Consider the following 26,239-nt stretch of genomic DNA (forward strand, 5'->3'; position numbering starts at 1 on the left):
CGAGAGGAAGGGAGAGGGATAGAGAGTTAGAAACACCGATGAGAAACATCGATCAGCTGCCTCCTGCACACCCCCTACTGGGAATGTGCCCACAACCAAGGTATATGCCCTTGACCGGAATCGAACCTGAGACCCTTCAGTCCATAGGCTGATGCTCTATCCACTGAGCCAAACCGGTTAGGGCTGATTCACCTGACTTGTAAATATATTATTATTGATCTCAGAGAGGCAGGGAGAGGGAGAGAGAGAGAGAAACAATCAATGATGAAAGAAAATCATTGATAGGCATCCTCCTGCACACCCCACACTGGGGACTGAGCCCACAACCTATGCATGTGCCAAGAATCAAACTGTGACCTCCTGGTTCATAGGTCAACTCTCAACCACTGAGCCATGCTGACTAGGCTCACCTGACTTTTAAATCAGGCATGCTCGGTAGCAAGCTATTGTGATTGTGAAATATGTGAAGTGAGACATTTGAAGATTCTGACAGCAGATGTTGCATGATCAGATCACGTACACACTCAGCAATACTTGCCTGTAGTTGGTTGCCACAAGAGACTTCAGGCCATTCACTCTGTAAGCATATTTTGTTTTATAAAAGATAGTTAAAGTGTTTTATTACTATTTTCATTGATGTCACTGTTATTATGTTTAAGAATGAAAGAAAGGTGTACTTAAGCCTTTAAGTATTAGCAAAAAGTGTATGCTGATGTTGAATAGCCATGTATGGTAGTATACATTTGTCATACTTTCTTCTTTTGGCAGTTTTTGAAAACTCTTAACACATGAGGGGGATTACTCATTGCAAAATAGAACGCGAGGATTTTCTTAAATTCTTTTGTGCTTAGTAGGTAGGCATGTGATCAAAGTTCTCCCAATCAGGGCTTCCCCAAATTTGAAGAGAGAAACTCATGTGGGACCGTCTTTGCTGGTGAGGGAGGTGGCAGTGACTTTGGCCTTTGGGAGAAGCAGAAGTTGTGAGATGGAGTTAGTGACAGATAGGTGACAGGAGTGGGGAAGTGGACGCAACCACAGTTTTCTTTAGTGGTTGGTGGGGAAGCAACAGCAATGAGGTTTCCTCATAAGGTTTATTCTATGTCATGATCTGGGTTTTGCTTCTGGAAGCTGAGCTTCAAAGCCTGTTTCTCCCGTATAAATAACTCTTAATAAATAACTCCCCTTTCTGCTTAACCAGTCAGTCAGCTTGTTACTTAAAATTAGAAATTCAATCTGAATTTAAAAACAAAATCTATATGCCGAAACCAGTTTGGCTCAGTGGATAGAGTGTCGGCCTGCGGACTCAAAGGTCCCGGGTTCGATTCTGGTCAAGAGCATGTACCTTGGTTGCGGGCACATCCCCAGTAGGGGGTATGCAAGAGGCAGCTGATCGATGTTTCTCTCTCATCGATGTTTCTAACTCTCTATCCCTCTCTCTTCCTCTCTGTAAAAAATCAATAAAATATATTTAAATAAAAAAAATCTATAGTTTTCAAAGACCAACAATCTGTCAAATACTTACAGGATTTTAATATGAAGTTAATCTGAAATTCCCTGATAAAGGAATGCAATGATAAAAATTAGTTCTTGGGGAAAAACCGATGTGAATATTGAAACCTTATGTATACTAGTAAAACTGAGGATCATGGGATCTCAAACATGGAATCTCAATTGAACCAGTCAATGATGACAGCAATGAATGAAAAATTGCTAGGAAATTAATATAGGAGGTTAAATATCTTTAAAAAGAGAAAGAACAAGAAGAGATGTACACTGGTACATCAATTCCAGAGAAGGAAAAGAAGTGCTGGCAAAATTGGTCTTGATCACCCATTTTTAAACAATATTCCTTGTTTAAAAAAATAAATACAGTCTAACAATTTAGTCAAAGTCTGACAATTTAGTAAAAGACTAAGTCAGACATGTGACTCACCCATAATCTAGTGGATTTCATTTAAAAACAGTGTGGCGATCATAAATGATGTATCTTCTTCCTCTGTTACAGGCTAGAGTTCACATATATTGAATAATTGGCCTTCCTTTAAAGAGTGATCAAGACAGGGGCACAGAGAGGTCATGTTGGTGCATATGAATCAGCACTGAACAGAATGTCAATAAGGTTTTCTCTGTTTTCACAGGAGGAGAAAAATACTGCATCTCTTAGAAAATGATTTTTTTCATGCTGTTTCCAAGACATTATTAGTTACAAACCAAATTTTTATTTTTTTCAAAGGGAAGATCTGATTGATGAGGAGATATACATGATGAAGAACAACTATACAATAAATCAAAGAGATCAAATTTAAAAACTACCAAGTGTCTTTTAGTAATAATACCATCTCCTTTCTATTGAAAGATATTTTGATAATAGAACAAAATAAAATAGTCATTTCAAGAGTTTCATTTAAAAAGCACAAATGACAACTAATTTCTTAACTGTTTATATATTTGAAAAGTAAGTAAAAAAACAGGAAGCAACATTCATAAGTATTCAGGATAGTTTAAAAGAATATTAACCAATTATGCAGTAAGCCTACCATCCTATAGACATAATTTCTATAGTCCAATTATTTAAAGTACATAGGGAAAGTTATATTTATAAATATTTTATAAGAAACTTTTATAGATATTAGGGCAAAGCCAGAATTGTTATTGTTTAATTATTGCATATTTCTTACAAATGACAATTATTTCTTCTTTCTACCTAGCAGACAGTATTAAGAACGAAGACCCACTAAAGTTAAGTGTCAGACTGGGGTCTACTGTTTAATAACTCTATGCTAAAATAGAACAAAATTAATTTTAAAATACTTTTGCACATCAACATAACTTCACACTTAGCAAAAAGAAAGGTTTTCAACAGAAAATTTTGGGATTACGATTCAATCTTCTTAATTTTCTATGTAAAAAAACTTGTTTGTAATAATGACTTGTGTATTTAGATATATTTTAAAGGACAAAATAATTCTGACATTTTATTATTATTATTTTTTTAATTCAAGTAACTGTAGAACTGATCAGAAACTAGAGTTCATTTTGGCCAAATATTGCCTTTTAATAAATAGTTTGAGATGTAAACACTCAAGAATATTGTGGCAAAATTGGATTAAATGAGTCTTTTTACAATTAAGAAATTCTGATAATGCTTTGACCATAAGACCTTTCAAGTAAAGGTAGTAATTACATATTATTCCTCTCTAAAGATCTAAATTAAAAGGATCCTCTAAAATGAAGATTATTTTCCTTGAGGTGATTTAGAAAATACAGGCCATCATTCAGGTTCTTAAGAGGAAAAAAAATAATCTTTTATTACATTTGGACGAGATTTTATTTTTTAGGAATCACTGCTTGGCTGTGAGTAGCTGTTGCTTGCTGAATGTTATTCACACTTCCTCCCTCATAGGAAGCTCATGTATAACAGTCTAAACTTGTGGGATGGGTTGGAATACTTCATTCTAATCCAAGGGCCATAGGGCATTATGAACCACAAATTCTTCCTCCCTAGGGAAGTGTCAAGAGATGTGGTCTTAACCCGTATCGTGTGTGTTTTTTCCCTACAATCTCCTTCAGTCTAAAATAAAGTTTATGGCACTTATGACTAGATTTAACATATTATAATGCCTTATCTGACAATTAGTATCAAGAGAGGAATCTATTATAGAATAGCATCTAAGGGATTTCTATGTTCTACTTGTAATGAGGCATACTAAAAAAAATATTTTAAAGGGCTGTGGGCCCAGTGGTCTCTCTCAACTACTCACTCTGCTATCACAGCATGAAACCAGCCAAAGAACAATGCATAAATGAATGGATGTGGCTATTTCAATCAAACTTTATTTATAAAAAATAAGCAGCAAGCCATATTTGACCCATGTGTTATAATTTGCAATTCCTTTCTTATCTAGATGTTACAATATTCAAGGGAGTTTGAAACCAAACATAGGTACACTTGCAGGTACCTATGTGATTCTCAAACAAATTAAATATATTTTAAAATTTTTATAGATTTTTGTGTTAAACTTTTCTTCTGTATTGTACAAATTATATTAGTGAATTCTAAATTCATTAAGGAATTATTCATTTTCCATTAAGTGATATGGAAAACTTATGAGAGTCGAAGCTGCAAAATACTATCTTTTAAATATCATACAAATTTGTGTATTCAATGTAATTTTCCCCCCTGGGATATAAGATAAGGTTTTACAGAGGGATTTTTAAAAACCTATCATTTAGAATACAGTACTTATAAGAAAGGAACTTTTATCACTGAAATTGATCCATTATTAATTTGAATTATTTTTTGGTTGATCATTTAAAAAGTTCTTGATTTATGTTTTGATTAGATACTAATTTTTGGTTATTATTATTATGATATAGCTAACAGTACAAGTACCATGTATTCAACTTACTAAAAAAACTTATGATGCAATTTGAGTGTAAATTATAATTCAATTAATTAATTCATATACAGGTAGCTACTTTGACCTCTCTAAGATATGGAGACCCAATGAATAGTGTGTATTTGTAAAGAATGGTGACATCCCTATTTATTTGATAGAAAAAAAACTGGTAAGTGGCATTTAAAAGTAAAACATTTTTTCAATATAATTCTAATTCTAGTACAATCTTAATTCTAATTCTAAGTGTAATTCGAATATTCACAAGGAGGGTAACTGATTAAAAACTTGTTAATTGTGCTCTGGCCGGTGTTTCTCAGTGGTTAGGATGTCAGCCCGCAGACAGAAGGGTCTCTGGTTCGAATACCGGTCAAGGGCATGTACCTGGGTTGCAGGTTCAATCCCTGACCCTGGTCAGGGAGCATGCAGGGGAAGGCAACCAATCGATGTATCTCTGTCACACTGATGTTTCTCTTTCTTTTTCCCTTCTTTCCTCCCTTCCTTCCACTCTCTCTAAAAAAAAAAAAAAAAAAAAAAAAAATGGAAAAAATTCCCTTGGGTGAGGATTAAAACAAAACAAAGAAAAACTTTTTGATTGCTAATAAACAGAAAAAAAAAAAGGTATGTTACGATTATCTGTGATCTATTTGAAAAGTTAGGCATTTTTGTTCTTCATTCTTTATTTTTTGTCTATTAAAAGTGAAAGACTGAAGGAAAAATGCAGGGGAAAAGAGTCTTCATTTCAGTCTTTTAGAGAACATGTTAAGGGTAAGATGATGTCAAAGGAAAGAATGTTAAGGACAAAAGACATATAAAGACGGGAACTAACACAACATTAGGTTTCTTCCTTCAAAGATCTCTGAAAACTTCAAGAGGAGATTATTTCACAGACTGGAATGTAAGGCCAGTTGGAATCATGGTCTATAGGGCTGTTAAGGTGTCTAATGTTGAAAATCTCAAGTTGACTCTCTAGTTAAAAAAACTGGAGAGAAGAGAGGAAAATTTTTGTTCAGGAAAAGTGTTGTTCTCTGATGCAAAGAGAAATCCATCTTACACAAAGGAAGAAGTAGAGATGAGCTGCCTTAGTTTAGTAGTTTGGAAAGAGATAAGGGGATTATGAGTTTGATAAAAAAAAAATTTGTTTCTTCTAAATATTACTTTATAAGCTTTGAGATGTCTTATTTTTTGTGAAAAATTTCCAAACCCCCAAATTAATTTGAAACACAGAAATCAATTTTTTGGAGAAAAGAGTATAAAAATCTTAAATATATATATGTAAAGTCTAGTAATTATTTGGTGCTTTCATCAGATATTTTATCCCGTTTGCTTTTTTAGTTGTTATTGCTAATCCTCACTCAAGGATATTTATTTCCTCCATTGATATTTTAGAGAGAGTGGAAGGAAGGAGAGGCATGGAGAAAGAGACACATCGATTGGTTGCCTCCCACACAAGCCCTGACCAGGACCCTTCCACCAGAATTTGCTCTGTTATATAATCTTTTGCCTAAAAGCAAAGCTCAAATAAGGACTGGCCATAAATTATTAAAAGAAAAATGATAAAAAGGGTACATCTTGATCCCAAATAAACTGTTGAGGATATATATGGAAAGAAGAGTTTTCTGAGAATATATCACTTCCTGAGATGTTTTATACAAACCTCATGGTAACCATACTTAAAAAAAAACAAGCCATCTAGAACAGAGACATAAAAGATTAAAAAAAAGAAAAAACTGAGGAAAAAAAATCATAGAAAACCACCAAACTAAAATGGCAGACAAAAATAAAGGAAAATGAAACAATGGAGATACAGAATAATCAGAAAACAAAAGATAAAATGGCAGTAGTAAATCTTCCTGTGTCAATAATTACCCTATCTGTAAATGGTTAGAACTCACAATAAGTGCTTGGATAGTTTATAAAACAATACTCAACTATATGCTGCCTTCAAGAGACACATTTCAGCTTTAAAGACAAACAGGCTTAAAGTGAATGGATAAAAGATGATCCTCCAAGCATATGTAAGCCAAAAGAAAGTGGGTACAAACATCCTTATTAAAGACAAAATAGACTTCAAGCCAAAGGTAACAAAAGACCAATATGGATATTATATAATGATAAAGGTGACAATCCATCAGGAAGACCTATTTATTAATACAATGCACCCAACATAGAAGCATCAAAATATATAAAGCAATTATTAAAAGACCGCCAAGGAGGAATTGACAGCAACACAATAATAAGATGGGACTTTAATAGCATTTACATCATCCAGACAAAGTATAAAAGGAAACCTCAACCTTAAATGACAAATTAAACCAAATGAACTTAATAGATATATACAGAACATTCTATTCAAAAAGCATCAGAATAAACAATTTTCTCAAATGCACACAGAACATTCTCAAGGAAAGGCCATATGTTAAAATAAAACAAGTTTCAATAAATCTAAGAAGACTGAAATCATATTAAGTATCTTTTCTAATGACAATGGTCTGAAAATCAGCTACAAAAGGAGAACTGGAAAAAGCACAAGTAGATGGAGATTAACAATATGCTACTGAAAAACAATTGGCTCAAGGAAGAAATCAAAGGAAATAAATATAATGGAGACTAAATATGATAGAAAAAAATCAGTAAAATTAAGAACTTGTGTTTTGAAAAGTTAAACAAAATTGACAACCTTTAGCTAGACTCACTAAGAAAAAAAGAGAGAAATCTCAAATAAATAAAAATCAGAAACAAGAGTAGTTACAACAGATACTACAGAAATAAAAAGAATCACAGCTGACTTCTATAAACAGCTATAAGCCTTCAAATGAGAAAACTTAGAGAACACAGATAAATTCTTAGAATCATACAACCTTCCTAGACTGAATCATGAAGAAATAGAAAATATGAATAGAAAAAACACTAGTAAGTAGTTTAAAACAGTAATAAAAAACCTCCCGCAAAACAAAAGTCAAGAACCAGACTGCTTCATTGGTGAATTCCACTAAGCAATCAAAGAAGATTTAATACCAATCCTTCTCAACTCTTCCAAAAAACTGAAGAGAAGGGAATGCTTCCTTATTCTTTTTATGTGGTCAACATTACCCTGATACCAAAACCAGAAAAAGACAAAACACAAGAAAAATTACAAGACAATATTTCTGATGAACATATGAGATGGGCAAAAGGAGGCTTACAGTTGTAACACAAATAAATAATACAATAAGAGACCCACACGAATACAGACAACTGATTTACAGCAAAAGATCCAATAACATACAATGAAGAAAGGAAAGTATTTTCAAAGAATGGTGTTGGGAAAACTGAATAGACACATGCTAAAAAATCAAATTAAACCACTATCTTACATCATAAATAATAAAAATATATTAAAACTTTTCTTCTATGTATTTCATAGAAGAAAACAGGGGTGATAAGCTCCTTGATATCAGTCTTAGCGTGTTATTTGTAGATTTGACTCCAACAGCAAGGGAATCATAAGCAAAAATAAACAAATGGGACTACATCAAAATAACAAGCAAAGGAAAGCATCAACAAAATGATAGGCAACCTAGTGAATGGGAAAATATATTTGAAAATTGTACATCTGAAAAGGGGTTAATATACAAACTATACAAAAAATTCATACAACTCAACAACAAAACAAACAATCCAATTAAAAAATGGGTACAAAATCTGAATGTACTGATGTACTGATCGCTAATAGACACATGAAAAGATGTTCAACATCACTAATACTGGGGAAATGCAAATCAAAACCTCAATTAGATATCCTCTCACACCTGTAAGAATTGCTCTCATTAAAGACAGGAAATAAAAAGTGTTGGAGAAGACGTGAAAAAAAGGAAACCCTCATACACTGTTGGTAGGAATGTAAATTACTACAGCCACTATGGAAAACACTATGAAGATTCCACAAAAGAATAAGAAAAGAACTACCATATGATCCAAGTATTCTGCTTCTGGGGAAAAAAATCCACTAATTCAAAAAGATGTATGAACCCCTATGTTCCTATCTACACTAATAAAAGAGAAAGATGCAAACTGACCATACTTTTGTGACGCCCACCAGCCAATCAGGAGTGAGTATGCAAATTAATGCAACAAAGATGTGGGTTAATTTGCATATGCAGACACCTACTGCCCCAGCCGCTCGGGGCCTCTGGGCAGTGTGGGCTGGAGCGAAGGCGGTGCCAGCAGCCAGGGGAAGGAAGGCCCATTCTTGCATGAATCTTCATGCATTGGGCCTCTAGTTTATAATAACCAAGATACAGAAACAATCTAAGTGTCCAATGATGAGTTAGTAGATAAAGAAGTAATATTCATAGCTGACTGTTGAGAATAACACAGGTTTGAATTGCTTGTGTCCACCTGTACACTAATCTTTTTCAGTCAATACTATAAATGAATTTTCTCTTCCTTATGATTTTCCTAATAACATTTTATTTTCTCTAACTTACTTTATTGTAAGAATATAGTATATAATAAATATAACATATGCAATGTGTTTGAATATCTATTTATGTAATCAGTAAGGCTTTCAGTCAATAATAGGATATTAGCAGATAGGTTTTAGGGAGTCAGAAATTATACACAAATTTTTGTGCAGAATGTTAAGTGACTGTTCAAAGGTCAACTGTATAAACAATGGAATACTACTGAGCAATAATAAAGTCTTGCCATTTGCATCAACATAGATGAACCTTGAAGGTACTATGCTAAGTAAAATAATTCAGATAAATTCAAATACCATATGATTTCACTTATGTGGAAAGAGAAAAGCAAAATAAAATAAGACAAATGGAGAGGCAGACAACAGATTGGTGGTTCCTAGTGGGAAAGAGGGATGGAAGGAGGGTAAAATGGATAAAGGGGGTCAATTTTATGGTCATGGATGGAAATTAGACTTTTGGTGGTGAACTCGTAGTATATAGATATATTGAATTGCAATATTTTACACCTAAAATTTATGTAATGTTATATACCAACTAGAGGCCCGGTATATGAAATTCGTGCATGGGGGTGGGGAGGGTGTTACTCAGCCCAGCCTGCACCCTTTCCAATCAAGGGATGTCCGACTGCCCGTTTAGGCCCGATCCCACTGAGAACGGGCCTAAATAGGGAGTCGGACATCCCTCTCACAATCCAGGACTGCTGGCTCCCAACCACTTGCCTGCCTGCTTGCCTGATTGCCCCTAACTGCTTCTGCCTGCTAGCCTAATCACCCTCTAACCACTCCCCTGCCGGCCTGATTGCCCCCAACTACCCTCCTCTGCAGGCCTGGTACCCCCTAACTGCCCTCCCCTGCAGGCCTGGTCCCCTGCAATTGCCCTCCCCTGGTTGCCCCCAACTGCCTTCCCTTGCAGGCCTGGTTGCCCCTAACTGCCCTCCCCTGCAGGGCTGGTCCCCCCCCCAACTGCCCTCCTCTGCTGTCCTGATTTCCCACAACTGCCCTCCCCTGCTGGCCATCTTGTGGTGGCCATCTTGTGTCCACATGGGGACGGCCATCTTGTTTGTTGGAGTGATGTTCAATTTGCATATTACCTTTTTGTTATATGGGATGTTACCTTAAAAAATAATCTAAAACTTCCATCTTTCCTCATGAGTGTAAAGTTAAAATGGTGGCAAGAAATTATTGTGTTGCTTTTTTGTTGACAGATGGGATTTATGTCTATAGATATAACTATTAGAATATATCATTGTATCAGAAAATAATCATAGATAGATATTCCTAAATTACACGACAAAGGACATTTTAAATATGTATAGAAGCGCCTGCTTCTGTTTATGGAAGCACAAATCAGAACCTTTCAGGAGAAACTTACCCTTTTCTGTTCTTTTATGTACTCGATTAATTCATCTCGTGATCTTTTTACTGCCTCTTCCACAGCCTTTTCACTGCGCTTTTGCTCCTCCATTATTGCAGCCTTAACTGTTTCCTGTTTGTGGGAGGAGGAAAACAAGTCATGGAAGTATGCACTATGACAAAATTTGTGTCCATTTTATACCAACTAAAAATCCTCTTCAATGGTTTGAGCTCATTCTGCGCAAAATGTGTCTTTAAATAGGACTAGGAACTGACAAAATATTTTGAGATCTGTTAGAGATTCCACAGAATGCACTTTTCTAAACTGAGTGAAAGGGAAAGAAATGGAATGAGCCATTTATTGCAGGGAGCGCCTGACAGACTCCAATGGCTTCCTTACCAACCTTTCATTTGATGTTTACATGATTGATTGCCTTCCTGTACTTTGCACTATCCACATAAGACTTCCAACTTGTGTTTATTCTTCCAAGAACACCCTAATGCTCTAGCTGTTTTATTCACGTTTAATTTTCCCATCATACAATAATCAAGTGTGGTCTGGGTGGTAAGATTTACAGCTCGTTTGGTCCTCCTGCCAGGTTAAGATGTTGAGAGCTGGACACCATGAATAAGAGGTAAAAATTCCACCCTCTGTGCTAATATTTGAAATGAGAAATCTAGGGAGAAAATTGTACACCCCATTTTACTGAAATAATAATCAGGTACCCACCAGATTTCAGAATTTCAGACAAGGAGAAAAAAGGCTAAAATTTTGAAAAAGAAATATAATACTTCTCAAACAGTGGTAATATTTTCTGCTAAAATATTGTTTCATGATTGGATAAATGTCACAAAACAAACTTCCTTAACTTCTATTTACCTATATAGGTAGCATCCTTTTTTTTTTTTTTGGAAAGGCAATCAATGACAAAATGTCTTAAAATTTCTCAGTAACATTTCCTTCATTTTGTAGTTTTTCCAATTAATTTTAGACATGTATATATAACTTAGAAAATATAAAATATTAACAATTTCCTATTCTGAATATATTTACTGTAGAAAATTTGAAAGTACAGAAAAACGTGGACACAAAAGAACACACATATACACCTCATAGTTGGGTAAAAAAGGATGGGGAGCAAACTGTAAATACTATTTTCTACAGTTAAAACTGGCATTTTTCAGTTAAAATAGATTTTGAATATTTTTAAGCCAGTATATATTCTTTGATAATATGATGTACACTGAATGGCCAGATTATTATGATCTCTGAATGCATAATAATCTGGCCACTCAGTGTATATCATATATAATAAAAGGCTAATATGCAAATTGTCCCCTCGACCAGGAGTTCGACCAGCAGGCAGGTCGGCCAACTGCCCATGTCCCCTCCCCCTGGCCAGACTGGCCAGACCCCACCCATGCACGAATTCATGCACCAGACCTCTAATATATATATGTGTATATATATGTATACTGAGTGGCCAGATGATTATGCATTCAGAGATCATAATAATCTGGCCACTCAGTGTATATTCCATTTCAGGGACATATAACTTATTTCACCAATTGTTACTCATGGATATTTTGGTTGTTTTTTAATAGAATAAAGCAGTGATGAGCATTCATATATTTATCTTTGCAATGCATACCATATATTTTCTTAGGATCACTTCAAGAAGTAGAATCATTTTGGCTATAGGATATAATAGCTGTCACAGCTTTTGACATTTTGTTTAAATTTTTTTCCATAAGAAGGCCATGAAAATGGCTGTGTTTTTTTTGTATCCTTGGTTACATTTTGGCTTACCAGATTTTGAGGAAGAATGATATCTAATTTCATTCTGCATTATAAAAATATTATCATTTGATATTCAACATTTTCCTAGCACTACTGGAAATATATACATTATCTCATCATTTGCTTGATCATGTCTTCTTCCCACTTTTAATATTGCTATCACCTTAATTTTGCTGATTTCTTTCCTAATCTGAAAATCCCTCTAATGGTGACTTTAAAAATTAGTATTTTATTTTCAACATGCTTTAGTTCCACTGATAAATGATAAAACGCTCAGCTGCTTCCATAATTATTTTTAAAAGGATGAAAAACTACAGTAATTTTTAAAAGAAATAAATGAGAACAAGTAAGATTACTTAAAAGCATCTACAATTAAAATTCCTGTTGGTTTCATAGTTGATAATTTGGAACTTAAAAATTTTCAGATTTTTATAAGGCAAATAATATTGCATATATTAATAAGGCCCTCAAATAACATCACATTAATAGTTCTGAAATGAATATTCACACTATGTGGGTAAATTAAAAATATAAATAGCTTCACATCAGTTCAGGTCAGGTTTCTGCCAATAGCTGAGAATGTTTAGAATTTTAGAACTGCAGGTAAGGATTGTAGACTTGGATTATCTATATATATAAAACTCTAATTGCAAATAGATCAAATGGTGGGACAACCAACTGGTCGCTATGACGTGTGCTGACCACCAGCGGGCGTGCACAGAACATGGCGGTCGTTGGCCGTGGTGGGATGGTGGAGTAGGTGAGTGGGGGTGCCAGATCAAGGCGGGGCACCAGTTGCTGTCATCGGGGCGAGCCTCTAGTGGTTACTGAAAATTCTTTGCTCCCATACGCTGCAGTCCCGCCTGGTGCTTGCAACTGCTGCAGGTGCCAGTCCTGCTCGCACCTGCTGCTGGCACCGAAGCCACCGCTCGCACCCGCTGCCAGCACTGGCCCCACTTGCACCTGCTGCTGGCGCTGACCCCAATCGCTCCACACTGTCAGCGGATGCAAGCGGGGCCAGCACCTTTAGCGTGTGGGAGTGGCGGCAGCGGGAGTGGGGCTGCCGGCAGACAGGGGACCAGGGGCCGCAGCGGAAGATGCCAGGCGGGGGCGCAAAGGATGGGCCGAGACTGCCCCTGTGCCCACTGCAGCCTCACGGCCCACAGTTCCTTTCAAGGTGCGTGAATTCCTGCACTGGGCCCCTAGTTTGAAAAGAAAAGATCTGTCCTCTATTAAATGTCAAAGCAATGCTCAATTTATTTTTATTTATTTTTAAATATATATTTTTGTTGATTTCAGAGAAGAAAGGGAGAGGGAGAGATAGAAACATCAATGATGAGAGAGAATGATTGATTGGTTGCCTTCTGCACATCCCCTACTGGGGATCGAGCCCACAACCCAGGCATATGCCCTTGACCAGAATCGAACCCAGGACCCTTCTGTCCGCAGGCTGATGCTCTATCCACTGAACCAAACTAGCTAGGACAGCAAATGCTCAATTTAAATAAAAAGAATACATCCAGAAAAAATATGAAATATTTACTAATATATTCTTCAAACTGACATTTTTTGGGTGGGTGAGAGTTTCTACTACATGCTCATCTGTCGTATTTTTTAGATCTTCCTTTCCTAATTTCTGAGTTGACAAATAACCATTTACAAAGAAAGTTGTTCTTGATTTGCTTCTCTCAAATGGGTGTTAGGTGAGAGTCAAGTTTTTGAAGTCTGTCCTTAAAGAGTACTTGTCAATAAATAAATTCCTTTAAATATTAGAGGCCCGGTGCACGACATTTGTGCACTGGGGGATGGGGGGTCCTCAGCTCGGTCTGCACCCTCTCACAGTCCAGGACCCCTCTGGTGATGTCCGCCTAAGCCGGCAGTCAGACATCCATCTCGCAGTCCGGGGCTCTTGCAGTCCGGGACCCCTCACTCCTATCGCCTGCCTGCAGCAGTGGCAGGAGAGGCTCCCGCCACTGCCGCTGCGCTCGCCAGCTGTGAGCCCGGCTTCTGGCTGAGCAGAGCACCTCCTTTGGGAGTGCACTGACAACCAGGGGGCAGCTCCTGGATTGAGTGTCTGCCCCCTGGTGGTCAGTGCACATCATAGCAACCGGTTTTATTATATAGGATACAAAAGGAAAGTTTAAGTCTTCCATTTTCTTTTCTTTTTTAAAATATTTTTTTCTTTGATTTTTAGAGAGAGGAAGGGAAAGGGAGAGAGAAAGATGAGAGAAACATTAATGCGAGATCTACTGCCTCCTGCATGTCCCTTACTGGGGATCTAAACCACAATGTAGGCATGTGGAATTGAGCCAGCAACCTTTCAGTGCACAGGACAACACCCAACCAACTGAATCACACTGGCCAAGGCTGGAAAAGCCTTCCATTTTCTAAATTAAAACAAATTCTGGATTGGAGATAAATAATTTTGTGCACATTTATACAAGTGCCTGTGAATATCTGTCTGCATGCTTTACTGAATTTCATGAATGAGCTATATTGTCCCAATGAGTCTTAATTAGTCCAAAATAAAATATACCTCACAAGGAATGAAGATTTGACACAATGAGCATATTCAAATAGGCAATTCTGAAAGACTATATTTCAGAGTATTTTAGTAATGCCACACCATTGGTATATTGGAACATGGTATATTATCTAAGGAAAGGTTTCTCAATCTCAGCACTACTGACAATTCTTTGTTGGGGCTGGAGGTGGGGTGCCTTGTGCTAAATAGCATATTTGGCATTTACTCACGAGATCACCACCAGTTAAGAAACACTGTTCTAAAGTAGTTTGGAGGCAAAAACATCCATTTGCATATATTTTATGGTTTATTTATTAAAATGTTTAGTTACATTTCTAAACATACACTAATTTTTTTTCTAAAAATATATGTAAGAAATCATATAGTGGGAGGTAATCAACCAAAGACCTTATCTATAATAATAAAAGCATAATATGCTAATTAGACCAGACAGCTGGACGTCCTTCCGGACCACCTTCTGGACAAAGCTGGGGCTGTGAGGGCTGAGGCAAGCCGCTGCAGCTGCGAGGGCCGAGCTCCTTGCACGAATTTCATGGATCTGGCCTCTAAGATGTATATATGCATATCCATGGATACAGATAATAGAGTGGTGAAGGCCTGGGGCTGGGGGTGGGGGTGGGTTAGAGGGAGGTCAATGGGGGGAAAAAAGGGACATATGTAATACTTTGAACTATAAAGATTTATTAATAAAAGAAAATATTAAAAATTATTATATAGCTAGTTTTAAGTATGGAAAAGTTTTACATACTAACTTTTTAAAAAGTAAATGACTGGAATCAGTTTCTATACTGTTACAATTAAACAAGTTATGATAAATGTCACTTAGGGCTAAAAGCTTACAAGATTTCTTAATTTCTCTTTATTGCTTAAAGTATAGTTTGGCTTTAGTAACCATTAAATCTACCATGCATTTCAATAATCACATGATCCTGACCAAATAAATGGTTGGTGGTTACTTGTTTTTATTTAGTTAAGGATTGTAAACACAAATTATTTATAGACCTAATCTCAGCAATCAACTCAATTCTGGTCTGTAGACTATAATCCATTGTAGACTGTAATCCATTTTCTGGGGCAACTGTGTGCTTTAGTAATTTTTTGTTTCTATACACAGTATTCATATTATCTAATTGTGTATTATATAAAAAATTTCACATAGTTGTGTAAGAGCACCTTAGAAAATGAGTATTGGAATTACAAGTAGTCCAACTGCTTTATAGGGCCTCTAGTATACATATAAGATCTCTGGTTAATCTCTTCCCACCCCACCCCCCTTTCCCTCTGAGATTTGTCAGTCTATTCCATGTTTCCATGCCGCTGATTCTATTTTATTCGCCAGTTTATTTTGTTCATTAGATTTCTTGTTCATTGTTTTAATAGATATATATTTATTACCATTTTATTATTCATATTTTTTTCTTTTTCTTCTTTTTCCTCTTAAAGAATATTCTTCAACATTGCATGTAATACTGGTTTGGTGGTGATGAACTCCATTAGCTTTTTCTTGCCTGTGAAGCTATTTATCTGACCTTCAATTCTAAATGATAGCTTTGCTGGGTAGACTAATATTGGTTGTTTGTCCCAGATACAAGGTTACTGGTTGTAGGTTCTTGCTATTCATCACTTTGAGCATTTCTTGCCCCTCCTTTCTGGCCTGCAAAGTTTCTACTGAGAAATCAGCTGACAGTCGTATGGGCGTTCCCTTGTAGGTAACTGCTTTTGCTGCTTTTAAGATTCTCTCTTTGTCTTTAAACCTTGGCATGTTAATTATGATGTGTCTTGGTGTGGGCCTCTTTGGGTTCCTCTTGTTTGAGACTCTGCACTTCCTAGACCTGTAAGTCTATTTCTTTCACTCAAGGATCTTAATGAGAGCTGGGGTTGATTTGGCTACTATTACTAGAATGGAATCAGACAGAATAGCCTGTTTCTCCTTCCTGTGGTCTCCCGTTCTCCAGCAGACTCGCTCAGGATTTTTCACATAGTTGCTGGACAGAATTGCAAAAGAGCAAAAGAATGTAAGGTCTCTTAAGATTTGGGTTCAGAAATGATACAGTGTTACTAAAGCCACATTTATATTGGCCTGAGCAAATGTGTGCTATCAATTGATTTCCAAATTCTAATTGTCTAAATATCTACTCAATATTTTCAAAGATATCAGAAATTCTATTATGTTTATCTTCTTGGAGACGTATCTCCAAACTGGATTTGTTGTTCTCTAGCTGTTATATAGCTGTCTATTTTGGGATCTCCCTCATGCATACTTCTGGGTATTCATTCACTATACCTCTCTTAAATACTCCCTCCAGTTTTCTAAATACCATGGGATTCTTCTTTTTTGGCTTACTCCTTTGTTTTGATAAAGAACGTCCCTCCATATTTCTAAGAAAAGGCACATGGGAAGTAAAGTTTTAATATATCCTTTGTCTGAAAAATGCCTTTATTCTACTCTCGCATTTGATTTATAGTTCAGTTAAGTGTGGATTTCCAGCTTGGAAATTTCTGCAGTTTTAAAGGTTGTTGAGTCTGATTACATTCTGATTTCCTTATCACTTGCATAACTTTTTCTTCTATGAGAACATTTATGTACTTAGCCCTCTTTCTCAAAATATTCATGACAAACCTAGTTGTAGACCTATCTAGAAATCCTTATCTTACAACCCTAAAGCTCATGTCCTTCAATTCTGGGAGATTTTACTTTAATAGTAATAGTAATAATGATTATAAATTATTTCTGCATTCTATTTAATGTTTTAGTTCCCCAAATCCTGTTATTCAGCTAATCAACCACCTGAGTCAAGTGCCTACTTTTCTGATCTTTACACTCCTATTTTCCATTTCTTTGTATTTTTACATCCTTTTCTCTGGAAGACTTCTTTAACTTTATCTTCTGATTATTGTTTTAGTTTTTAACTTTCTACCATATTTTAAATTTCTAATGTTTTAATTTGACTTAAAAATAGCATCCATTTCCTGATTCATAGATGTAAAATCTTCTCTTACCTCTGAGGAAATTAATGATAATTTTTTTAACGTTTCATATCTCCACAGCATCTGTTTTATTCTCTGCTTTTCATAAGAACGTGACTGTTCTACTTGACTACTTGCTCATGGTTAAAGAATAGAGCCCAAAAGTGCTGAGTAACATCTCTGTGCTTGCAGCTGTGCTTTATGGACTGTGATCTCAACAGCAGAGTAATCTGGCTGGGTTGTTTCCTTGGGGCAATTTTGATAATATGTTTAGGTCTTTTTTCTTGAGCTGTCTAGATTCCTCAGAAAAGAATCTTCCAATTTCCTGTCTGGTTGTCAGCACTCTGAGAGCTGGGATGGGGAAAATAGCTAAGGTTCTCAACAAGCAGCATAAAACTTTTCACCTTGCTCTCCTCCCAACACCATTTCATTATAGCACCTTTGCCTTCAACTGTGCCTAGTGATCCCCGGTCCAGAGATTCCGCATTTTATTTTTGTTCCCAGAGAATCGCAGTCTTCTGCCAGGATTGGAAAAAGTGAGTGGGGATCTAACCACTTATTAAACAGATGTTTAAACTTTCCTTCCATTTGAAGCTTCATCTTCATTCTCACTTCCAGAGATATCCGATGCCACAAACTAGGAAGCCTTTGGAGTTTGTACAATGTATATTGAAATACTCAGGTGTCTCCAGTTCTAGCTTAGGGTTCCATTTCAGATTTTTATTTTAGTGGGGTTTTAGAAGGGAGTAGATAAAAATGAGTATTCTATCTGCTCTTTTTAACTAGATATGTTTAAGAAAAAGTAAATCAAACTTTATTATGAAACAATTTTATATTTATAGAACACTTGCAAAGATAGTATAGGAGTTCTCAGATACCTTTAATCTAGCTTCCCTTAATATTATCAAATAATATTGAAGATACTACAGATTTTATTTGTATTTCACAAAGTTTTCCCTAATATTTTTCTTTTACTGTTCCAGGATTAATCTAGGGAAAACATTGTACTCAGACGTCATATCTCATTAGTCTCTTCTAATCTGTGACAGTTTTCAGTCTTTCCTTATTATGACACTGATACTTATGAAGAGTGCTTTTCAGGTTTTTGATGGAATTTGGATTTGTCTCTCTTTTCCCCCTCATAATTAGACTGGGGTATGGATTTTGGCAAAGAATCCTAAAAATGAAACACGCTTCTCACAATATCATATGAGGTGGTACATGGCATTCAACATAATTTATCACAGGAGATGCTAACATTGGTCATTTTAAGTGGTGCCTGCCAGATTTTTCTAGTGTAAAATTAACAGTTTCCCTTTCTACAATACATTAATTTGAAACAAACTAAGTCCAGCAAATACTCAAGGAGAGGTAAATCAATTTCCATCTACTGGAGAGGGGGTATCTACATTTACTTTTTATAGAGGCATGAATGTTTTTAAACTAGAGATAGTTTAATCTATAGCTACAGAAGTATTCAGCATTTCTAATTCTTCTTGCATCAAATTTGAGATTTATGTTTTTCTTGCAAGTTTTTCATTTCATCTAAGCTTTACAATTGATTGGTATTATTATCAATACTGCTTATGTAACTATAAATTTGTATAGCATCTACATTAGGCCCCTTTAGTCATTCCTCTAATAGTATTAATAACATCCCTCTTTCTTCATCAATCTTGTCAAAGATTTGTGAATTTTATGTTTTAAAAAATGAAGTACAGTATTTTGAAACTTTCCAATCTATTTCATAGATATCTTTCATAACTGTAATTATTCCTTTGTATTTCTGTGGATTATTCTATCCTTTTTTTCTAATTTCCTTAATAAATTGGAAATGTTAGCCCATTATTTTCCAGGCTTTTCTATTTTCTAATATAAAATATTTTCTATTTTCTTCTTTCTAATAAGGCTATGATTTTCTCTGAAGTACCACTTTAGATGCTTCTCACAAGGTTTTTAAAAATTTTTTATTGTTTCAAGTATTACATATAGTATTACATGTCTCCTTTTCCCCCCATTGACCTCTCCCGGGCCACTTCCATCCCCCAGCACATCCCTTACCTCCCTAGGGTCTGTTTCCATTGGTTACACTTATGCATGCATGCATACAAGTCCTTCCCTGCCTTCCCTCAGAGGTTTGACAGTCTGTTTGATGCTTCTATGTCTCTGGATCTATTTTTGTTCATCAGTTTATGTTGTTCATTATATTCCACAAATGAGTGAGATCATGTGATATTTATCTTTCTCCAACTGGCATATTTCGCTTAGCATAATGCTGTCCTTGTCCATCCATGTGTTGCAAATGATAAGAGTTCTTTCTTTTTTTTACAGCAGCATAGTATTCCATTGTGTAGATGTATTACCGCTTTTTAATCCACTCATCTCTTGATGGGCACTTAGGCTGTTTCCAAATCTAACTTATTGTAAATCGTGCTGCTATGAACACAGGGGTGCATATGTCCTTTCTGATCGGTGTTTCTGTTTTCTTGGAATATATTCCTAGAAGTGAGATTACTGGGTCAAATGGGAGTTCCATTTTTAATTTTTTGAGGAAACTCGATACTGTTTTCCATAGTGGCTGCACCAGTCTGCCTTCCCACCAGCAGTATACAAGGGTTCCTTTTTCTCCACATCGTTGCCAACACTTGCTGTTTGTTGATTTGTAATGATAGCCATTCTGACAGGTGTGAGATGGTACCTCATTGTCATTTTGATTTGCATCTCTTGGATGATTAGTGACTCTGAGCATGTTTTGATAAGTCTCTTGGCCTTCTGTACGTCTGCTTTTGAAAAGTGTCTATTTACATCATTTGCCCACTTTTTATTAGATTATCTTCCTTTTGTTAAGATGTTTTAGTTCCCTATAAATTTTGGAGATTAGGCCCTTATTGGAGATAACATTGGCAAATACGTTCTCCCATGCAGTGGGCTTTCTTTTTGTTTTGTTGATGGATTCTTTTGCTGTGCAGAAGCTTTTTTATTTTGATGTAGTCCCACTTGTTTATTTTCTCCTTAGTTCCCATTGCCCTTAGAGCTGTATTGGTAAGGATATTGCTATGACATATGTCTGATATTTTGCTGCCTATGAATTCTAAGTTTATGGTTTCCTGACTTATGTTTAAGTCTTTTATCCATTTTCAGCTTATTTTGGTGTATGGTGTAAGTTGGTGGTCTAGTTTCATTTATTTACATGTATCTGTCCAATTTTCCCAACACCATTTATTGAAGAGACTGTCTTGACTTCATTGTGTGCTCATGCCTCCTTTGTCAAATATTAATTGAGCATAATGGCTTGGGTCAATTTCTGGGTTCTCTGTTCTGTTCCATGGGTCTATACATCTGTTCTTGTGCCAGTACCTGGCAGTTCTGAGAACAGTGGTTTTGTAATATAGCTTGATATCTGGTATTATGATCCCTCCAACTTTGTTCTTTTTTCTCAAGATTGCTGCAGCTATCTGTGGTCTTTAAATTCCGTATGATTTTTTGGAGACTTTGTTCTAGGTCTGTTGTTATGCTGGAGGCTAATTCCAGCAGGTCATAAATGTAAGAAGTTCATCAAAAGGTTGATGGAACTTGGGGCTTCAGCAGGGCTGAAGATCTACATATTATTGCCTGCTGCCAGACAGCTGAGGGCAGTTCCCACAACCTGATAATCTTGTACTGTTTACCAAACCTTACCTTTGATATGTATATCTGCTTTGCTTTAGGGCAAAATGTGTTAATAAAAAGCTAGGGGTCCAGACATTCAGAGAGCTTAGTCACTAGAACTGAGTTTCCCCATGCCTTCCAAATTCATATTTCTTCTCTAACCTCTTCATTCATTTATGCACAGCCCCTTTTCCAGATTCCTGAACCCTAGTAGATGCTGAGAAAGACCCCGGCAGTCTGTGTAATATGCTGTTGGTATTTTAATGGGAATTGCATTAAATCTATAGATTGCTTTGGGCAATATGGACATTTTAATGATGTTGATTTTACCAATCCATGAACATGGTATAATCTTCCATTTGTTTATGTCTTCCTCTACCTCTTTTTCAATGTCCTGTAGTTTTTGGACTACAGGTCTTTTACCTCCTTAGTGAAGTTTATTCCTAGGTATCTTAATTTTTTTGGTGCAATGGTAAATGTGATTTTTTTTGTTTGTTTGTTTCTCTTTCTGTGAGTTCATTATTGGTGTACAAAAAAGCCATAGATTTTTGGGTGTTAATTTTGTATCCTGATACACTGAAGAATTTATTTACTAGTGATTTTTTGATGGAGTCTTTAGGATTTTCTATGTACAATATCATGTCATCTGCAAATAATGACAGTTTTACTTCTTTTCCAATTTGGATGCCTTTTATTTCTTCTTATCTGATCGCTATGGCTAGCACTTCCAGTAATATGTTGAACAGGAGTGGTGAGAGTGGGCATCCCTGTCTTGTTCCCGTTTGTAGGTGAAATGGTTTTAGTTTTGCCCATTGAATATGAGGTTGGCTGTAGGTTTGTCATATAAAGCTTTTATGATCTGTCTATTCCCACTTTGCTGAGAGTTTTTTATCAAGAAAGGGTGTTAGATTTTGTCAAATGGTTTTTCTGCATTCATTGATATGATTATGTGATTTTTGTCTCAATTTGTTTATGTGATGTATCACATTTATTGATTTAGGAATATTGTACCATCCTTGCATCACTGGAATAAATCCCACTTGGTCATGGTGTATGATCTTTTTAATGTAATGATGGATCTGATTTTCTAGGATTTTGTTGAGGATTTTAGCATCTATGTTCATCAGAGATATTGGCCTGTAATTCTCTTTCTTTGTAATGTCTTTATCTGGTTTTGGTACTAGGGTAATGCTGACTTCATAGAAAGAGCTTGGAAGTGTGCCTTCCTCTTGACTTTTTTGGAATAGTCTGAGAAGGATAGGTTTTAGTTCCTCTTTGAATGTTTGGTAGAACTCCCCTGTAAAGCTGTCTGGCCCAGTGCTTTTGTTTCCTGGAAGTTTTTTGATTACTGATTCATTTTCCTCTGTAGTTATTGGATTATTCAGATTTTTTTATTCTTCCTGATTGAGTTTTGGAAGGTCCTATATTTCTAGAAATATGTCCATTTCTTCTAGGTTGACCAGTTTGTTGGAATAGAGTTGTTCATAGTATTTTTTTATGATCCTTTTTATTTCTGTGAGGTATGTAGTTATTTCGCCTCTTTCATTTCTGGTTTTATTTGGGTCCTCTCTCTTGGCTTTTTGGTGAGCCTGGCTAGAGGTTCATCAATCTTGTTTAGCCTTTCAAAGAACCAGGTCTTGTTTTGTTTTTTGTTTTTTATCTTTTGTATTTATTTATTTATTTATTTATTTAGGTCTCTATGTCATTTATTTCCCCTCTGGTCTTTATTATCTCCTTCCGTTTGCTCACTCTGAGCTTTTCTTGTTCTCTCTCTAATTCTTTATGTTGTACAGTTAGATAATTTATTACCAATTTTTCTTGTTTTTTGAGGTATGCCTGTAATGCTATGAACTTCCCTTACTGTATCCCATAGGTTTTGTATTGTTTTGTTTTCATTATCATTTGATTCCAGGATGTTTTATTTATTATTTGATCTCTTTGGTAACCTAATCATTGTTTAATAATAACATGCTATTTAGCCTTCAAGTATTTGAATTTTTTTATTGTTTTTATTGTAGTTTATTTATAATATTATGCCACTGTGACCTGATAAGAGGCTTAATGGAATTTTAATCTTAATGATTTTGAAGAGACTTTACCTGTTTTCCAATATGTGGTATATCTTTGAAAATGTCTCATATGCAGTTGAGAAGAATGTACATTCTGTAGCTTTGGGGTGAAATGTTCTGAGGATGTTGATTAAGTCCATCTGATCTAATGAGTCATTTAGGATTGCTGTTTCTTTGCTGATTTTTTGTCTAGAGTATTTATCCAGTGATGTCAATGGAGTATTAAAATCTCCTACTATAATTGCATTGCTATTGATCTTTCCCTTGATATCTTCCATTAGTTTTTTTATGTATTTGGGTGCTCCTGCATTGGGTGCAGATATGTTTACCATAGTTATATCCTCTTGTTGTATCGATCTCTTTAGTATTATGAAGTGGCCTTCCTTATCTCTTGTTACGGCCTTCAGTTTGAGGTCTATTCTATCAGATATAAGTATTGGTACCTCAATTTTTTTCATTTTCATATGCCTGGAAAATATTTTTCCATCCCTCCATTTTCAGTCTGTGTGAGTCCCTTGTTCTGAGGTGGGTCTCTTGTAGACAGCATATATATGGGTCAAGTTTTCTTATCCATTCAGCCACTCTATGTCTTTTGATTGGTTCATTTAGTCCAGTTGCTTTTCAGGTTATTATTGATAGGTACTTGTTTGTAGCCATTTTTATCCTTTATGCCTGTGTTCCTTCTTTCCTTTCTATACTTCTTTTTACAACAGTCCCTTCAGCATTTCTTGCATTGCTGGCTTGGTAGTGATAAACTCCCTTAGCCTTTATTGCCTGCGAAACTCCTGATTTCCCCTTCAATTTTGAATGACAGCCTTGATGCATAATCCTTAGATTCAGTCCCTTGCTTTACATCAATGTGTATACTTCATTCCATTCCCTTCTGCCCTGATGTGTTTCTGTTGAGAAATCATTTGATATTCTAATGGGAGATCCTTTGTAGGTAACTCTTTTTTCTCTCTCTTGCAGCCTTTATGATTCTCTGTTGTTAACATTTTCTATTGTAATCACGAGATGATTTGGTGTGGGTCTTTTTGGATTCATCTTGTTTGGGACTCTGTGCTTGTGTGATTTTTTTCTTCCCCACATCAAGGAAGTTTTCTGTCATTATTTCTTCAAATAGATTTTCTAATCCTTGCTCCTTTTCTTGTCCTTCTGGCACACCTGTTATATGTATGTTACTTTATTTCATGTTGTCCCAAAGCTCCTTTAGGCTCTCCTCCTGGCTTTCTAATTTTTTTCTCCAATTGCTGTTTAGATTGGGTATGCTTTTCTGCCCTATCTTTCAACTCACTAATTCAGTCCTCTGCTTATTTCAGTCTACTGTTGAAACCTTCCATTGTGTTTTTTATTGTAGCTGTATCATTTTTTATTTCTTCTTGATTCTTATATATAAGTTGATTTTCTCATCCATCTGGCTTATGAACTGTATGACCCTTACTCTGAATTCTTTTTCTGATATATTGCAGGCTTCTGTTTCATTTAGTTCCTTTTCTAGAGATTGCGCCTTTTCTTTCCTTGGGGAGTTGTTTCTTTGTCTCCCCATTTTTTGCTGTCTCTTTCTGGACCTGAGCACCCTGCATGGGGTTTCATAGTTTAAAGACCCTATCAGGTCAATGGTCTGGAAATTGTAAACCCAGAGGCTGGTTCTGCCTTGAGTCTCATGCCTTTATTGTCTTTGCTCTGAATTGTATCTCCTTCTCCCATGAATCTGGTCCCTCAGTTGTCTGCTTCAGATGCTCAGGGTGGTGGGAGTGTATGCACAGTCCCTCAAATGTGTGACTACTTGTGAGGACCCAGAGACCTCTGACATGCAATTCACTGTGTGGCCCTGGCACCTGTGCCAGGGTGGCACTCTAGGTCCCTCTGGCAGCACACATGGTCCTGTGGCCCCTGGCAGCACTGTCCTTTGGCCTGGAGTGAGGTGTGTGCTGGGTTGCTCCAGGTAGCCCTTGCAGGGCTGTCCCAGGGACCAGAGATCAGGTGCGGGTACAGGTTGCTCTGGGTCGCACAGTCAGAGCTCTCCTGTAGCCCAAGTGGGGTTACTCCAGGTTGCTTCAGCAGCAAGACCCTGGGCTTGGGATAGAGTGGACACGGGTTGCTCTGGGTCACACAGTCCTCACTTTCTTGCAGCCCACAGTGAGATGTACAATGGGTTACTCCAGTTTGCCCCTTCTTAGTGTGGAGTGGGGCCAGGTTGCCCTGGGTCAATCAGTCAGTGCTCTCCTGTCTCCTGGAGTGAGGTGCATATTGGGTTGCTCTGGCTGGCCTTAGAAGGACCGTCCTTGGGGCCAGGGTGGAGCAGGCGTGGGTTGCTCTGTGTCGAAAAGTCAGAGCTCCCCTGTGGCCTTGAGTGAGGTGTGTGCTGGGTTGCTCTGGGCCACTCCTCCCGGACCTGGGTGAAGCGGGTGTGGGTTGCTCTGAGTCACCCCAGCAGGGCTGTCCAGGGGGCCGGGGTGCAGTGGGCACCAGTTGCTCTGGGTAGCACAGTACCCGCTCTCCTGTGGCCCAGAGTAAGGCATGCTCTGGGTTGCTGCAGGTCGCTCTGGCAGCAGGTCCCAGGGCTCGATGTGGAGCAGGTGCCAGGTGGCGCTAAGTCAGGATAGCAGCACAATTCTGGGGTCCAGGGTGGACGTTCCCCCTGGCTTGCACACTCTGCAGGGTATTGGACACTGGTCCCAGTGGGCTGGTGTGGAGGCCTGGTGAAGAAGCTCACTCTGGTGGTACATGTTCCCTGCAGACATCTAGGAGCTTGCCGGGAGGTACTGTGCCACTCACTGCTGGGGCACGATGGTGGTTCCACGTGGGTTATGGCTGACAAGCGGCATTCTCTAGGGCAGTGATGGCGAACCTTTGACACGCGTGTCAGTGCCATTTCTGATGACACGCGGCCGCTGAGGCGGCTGCATGCCAAGGATGAAACATTCATGTTATTTAAACTATAAATATCGCGAAATAATGTTTTCTCCTCAAAGTGACACACTACCCAAGTTATGC

General features: G+C 36.9%; 1 protein-coding gene across 3 annotated transcripts in view; it reads right to left on the bottom strand.

Annotated features, from left to right (window-relative positions):
* CCDC91 (coiled-coil domain containing 91) overlaps nucleotides 1-26,239 on the bottom strand; it is a 231,312-nt gene that overhangs the window by 37,792 nt on the left and 167,281 nt on the right. For all 3 annotated transcript variants that reach the window (XM_028144109.2, XM_028144112.2, XM_054719185.1), the window contains one exon: nucleotides 10,232-10,345. In XM_028144109.2, the coding sequence (XP_027999910.1) occupies nucleotides 10,232-10,345 (114 nt within the window). The remainder of the gene's footprint in view (nucleotides 1-10,231; nucleotides 10,346-26,239) is intronic.

Source organism: Eptesicus fuscus, chromosome 7 (assembly GCF_027574615.1).
Source record: "Eptesicus fuscus isolate TK198812 chromosome 7, DD_ASM_mEF_20220401, whole genome shotgun sequence".
NCBI lineage: Eukaryota > Metazoa > Chordata > Mammalia > Chiroptera > Vespertilionidae > Eptesicus > Eptesicus fuscus.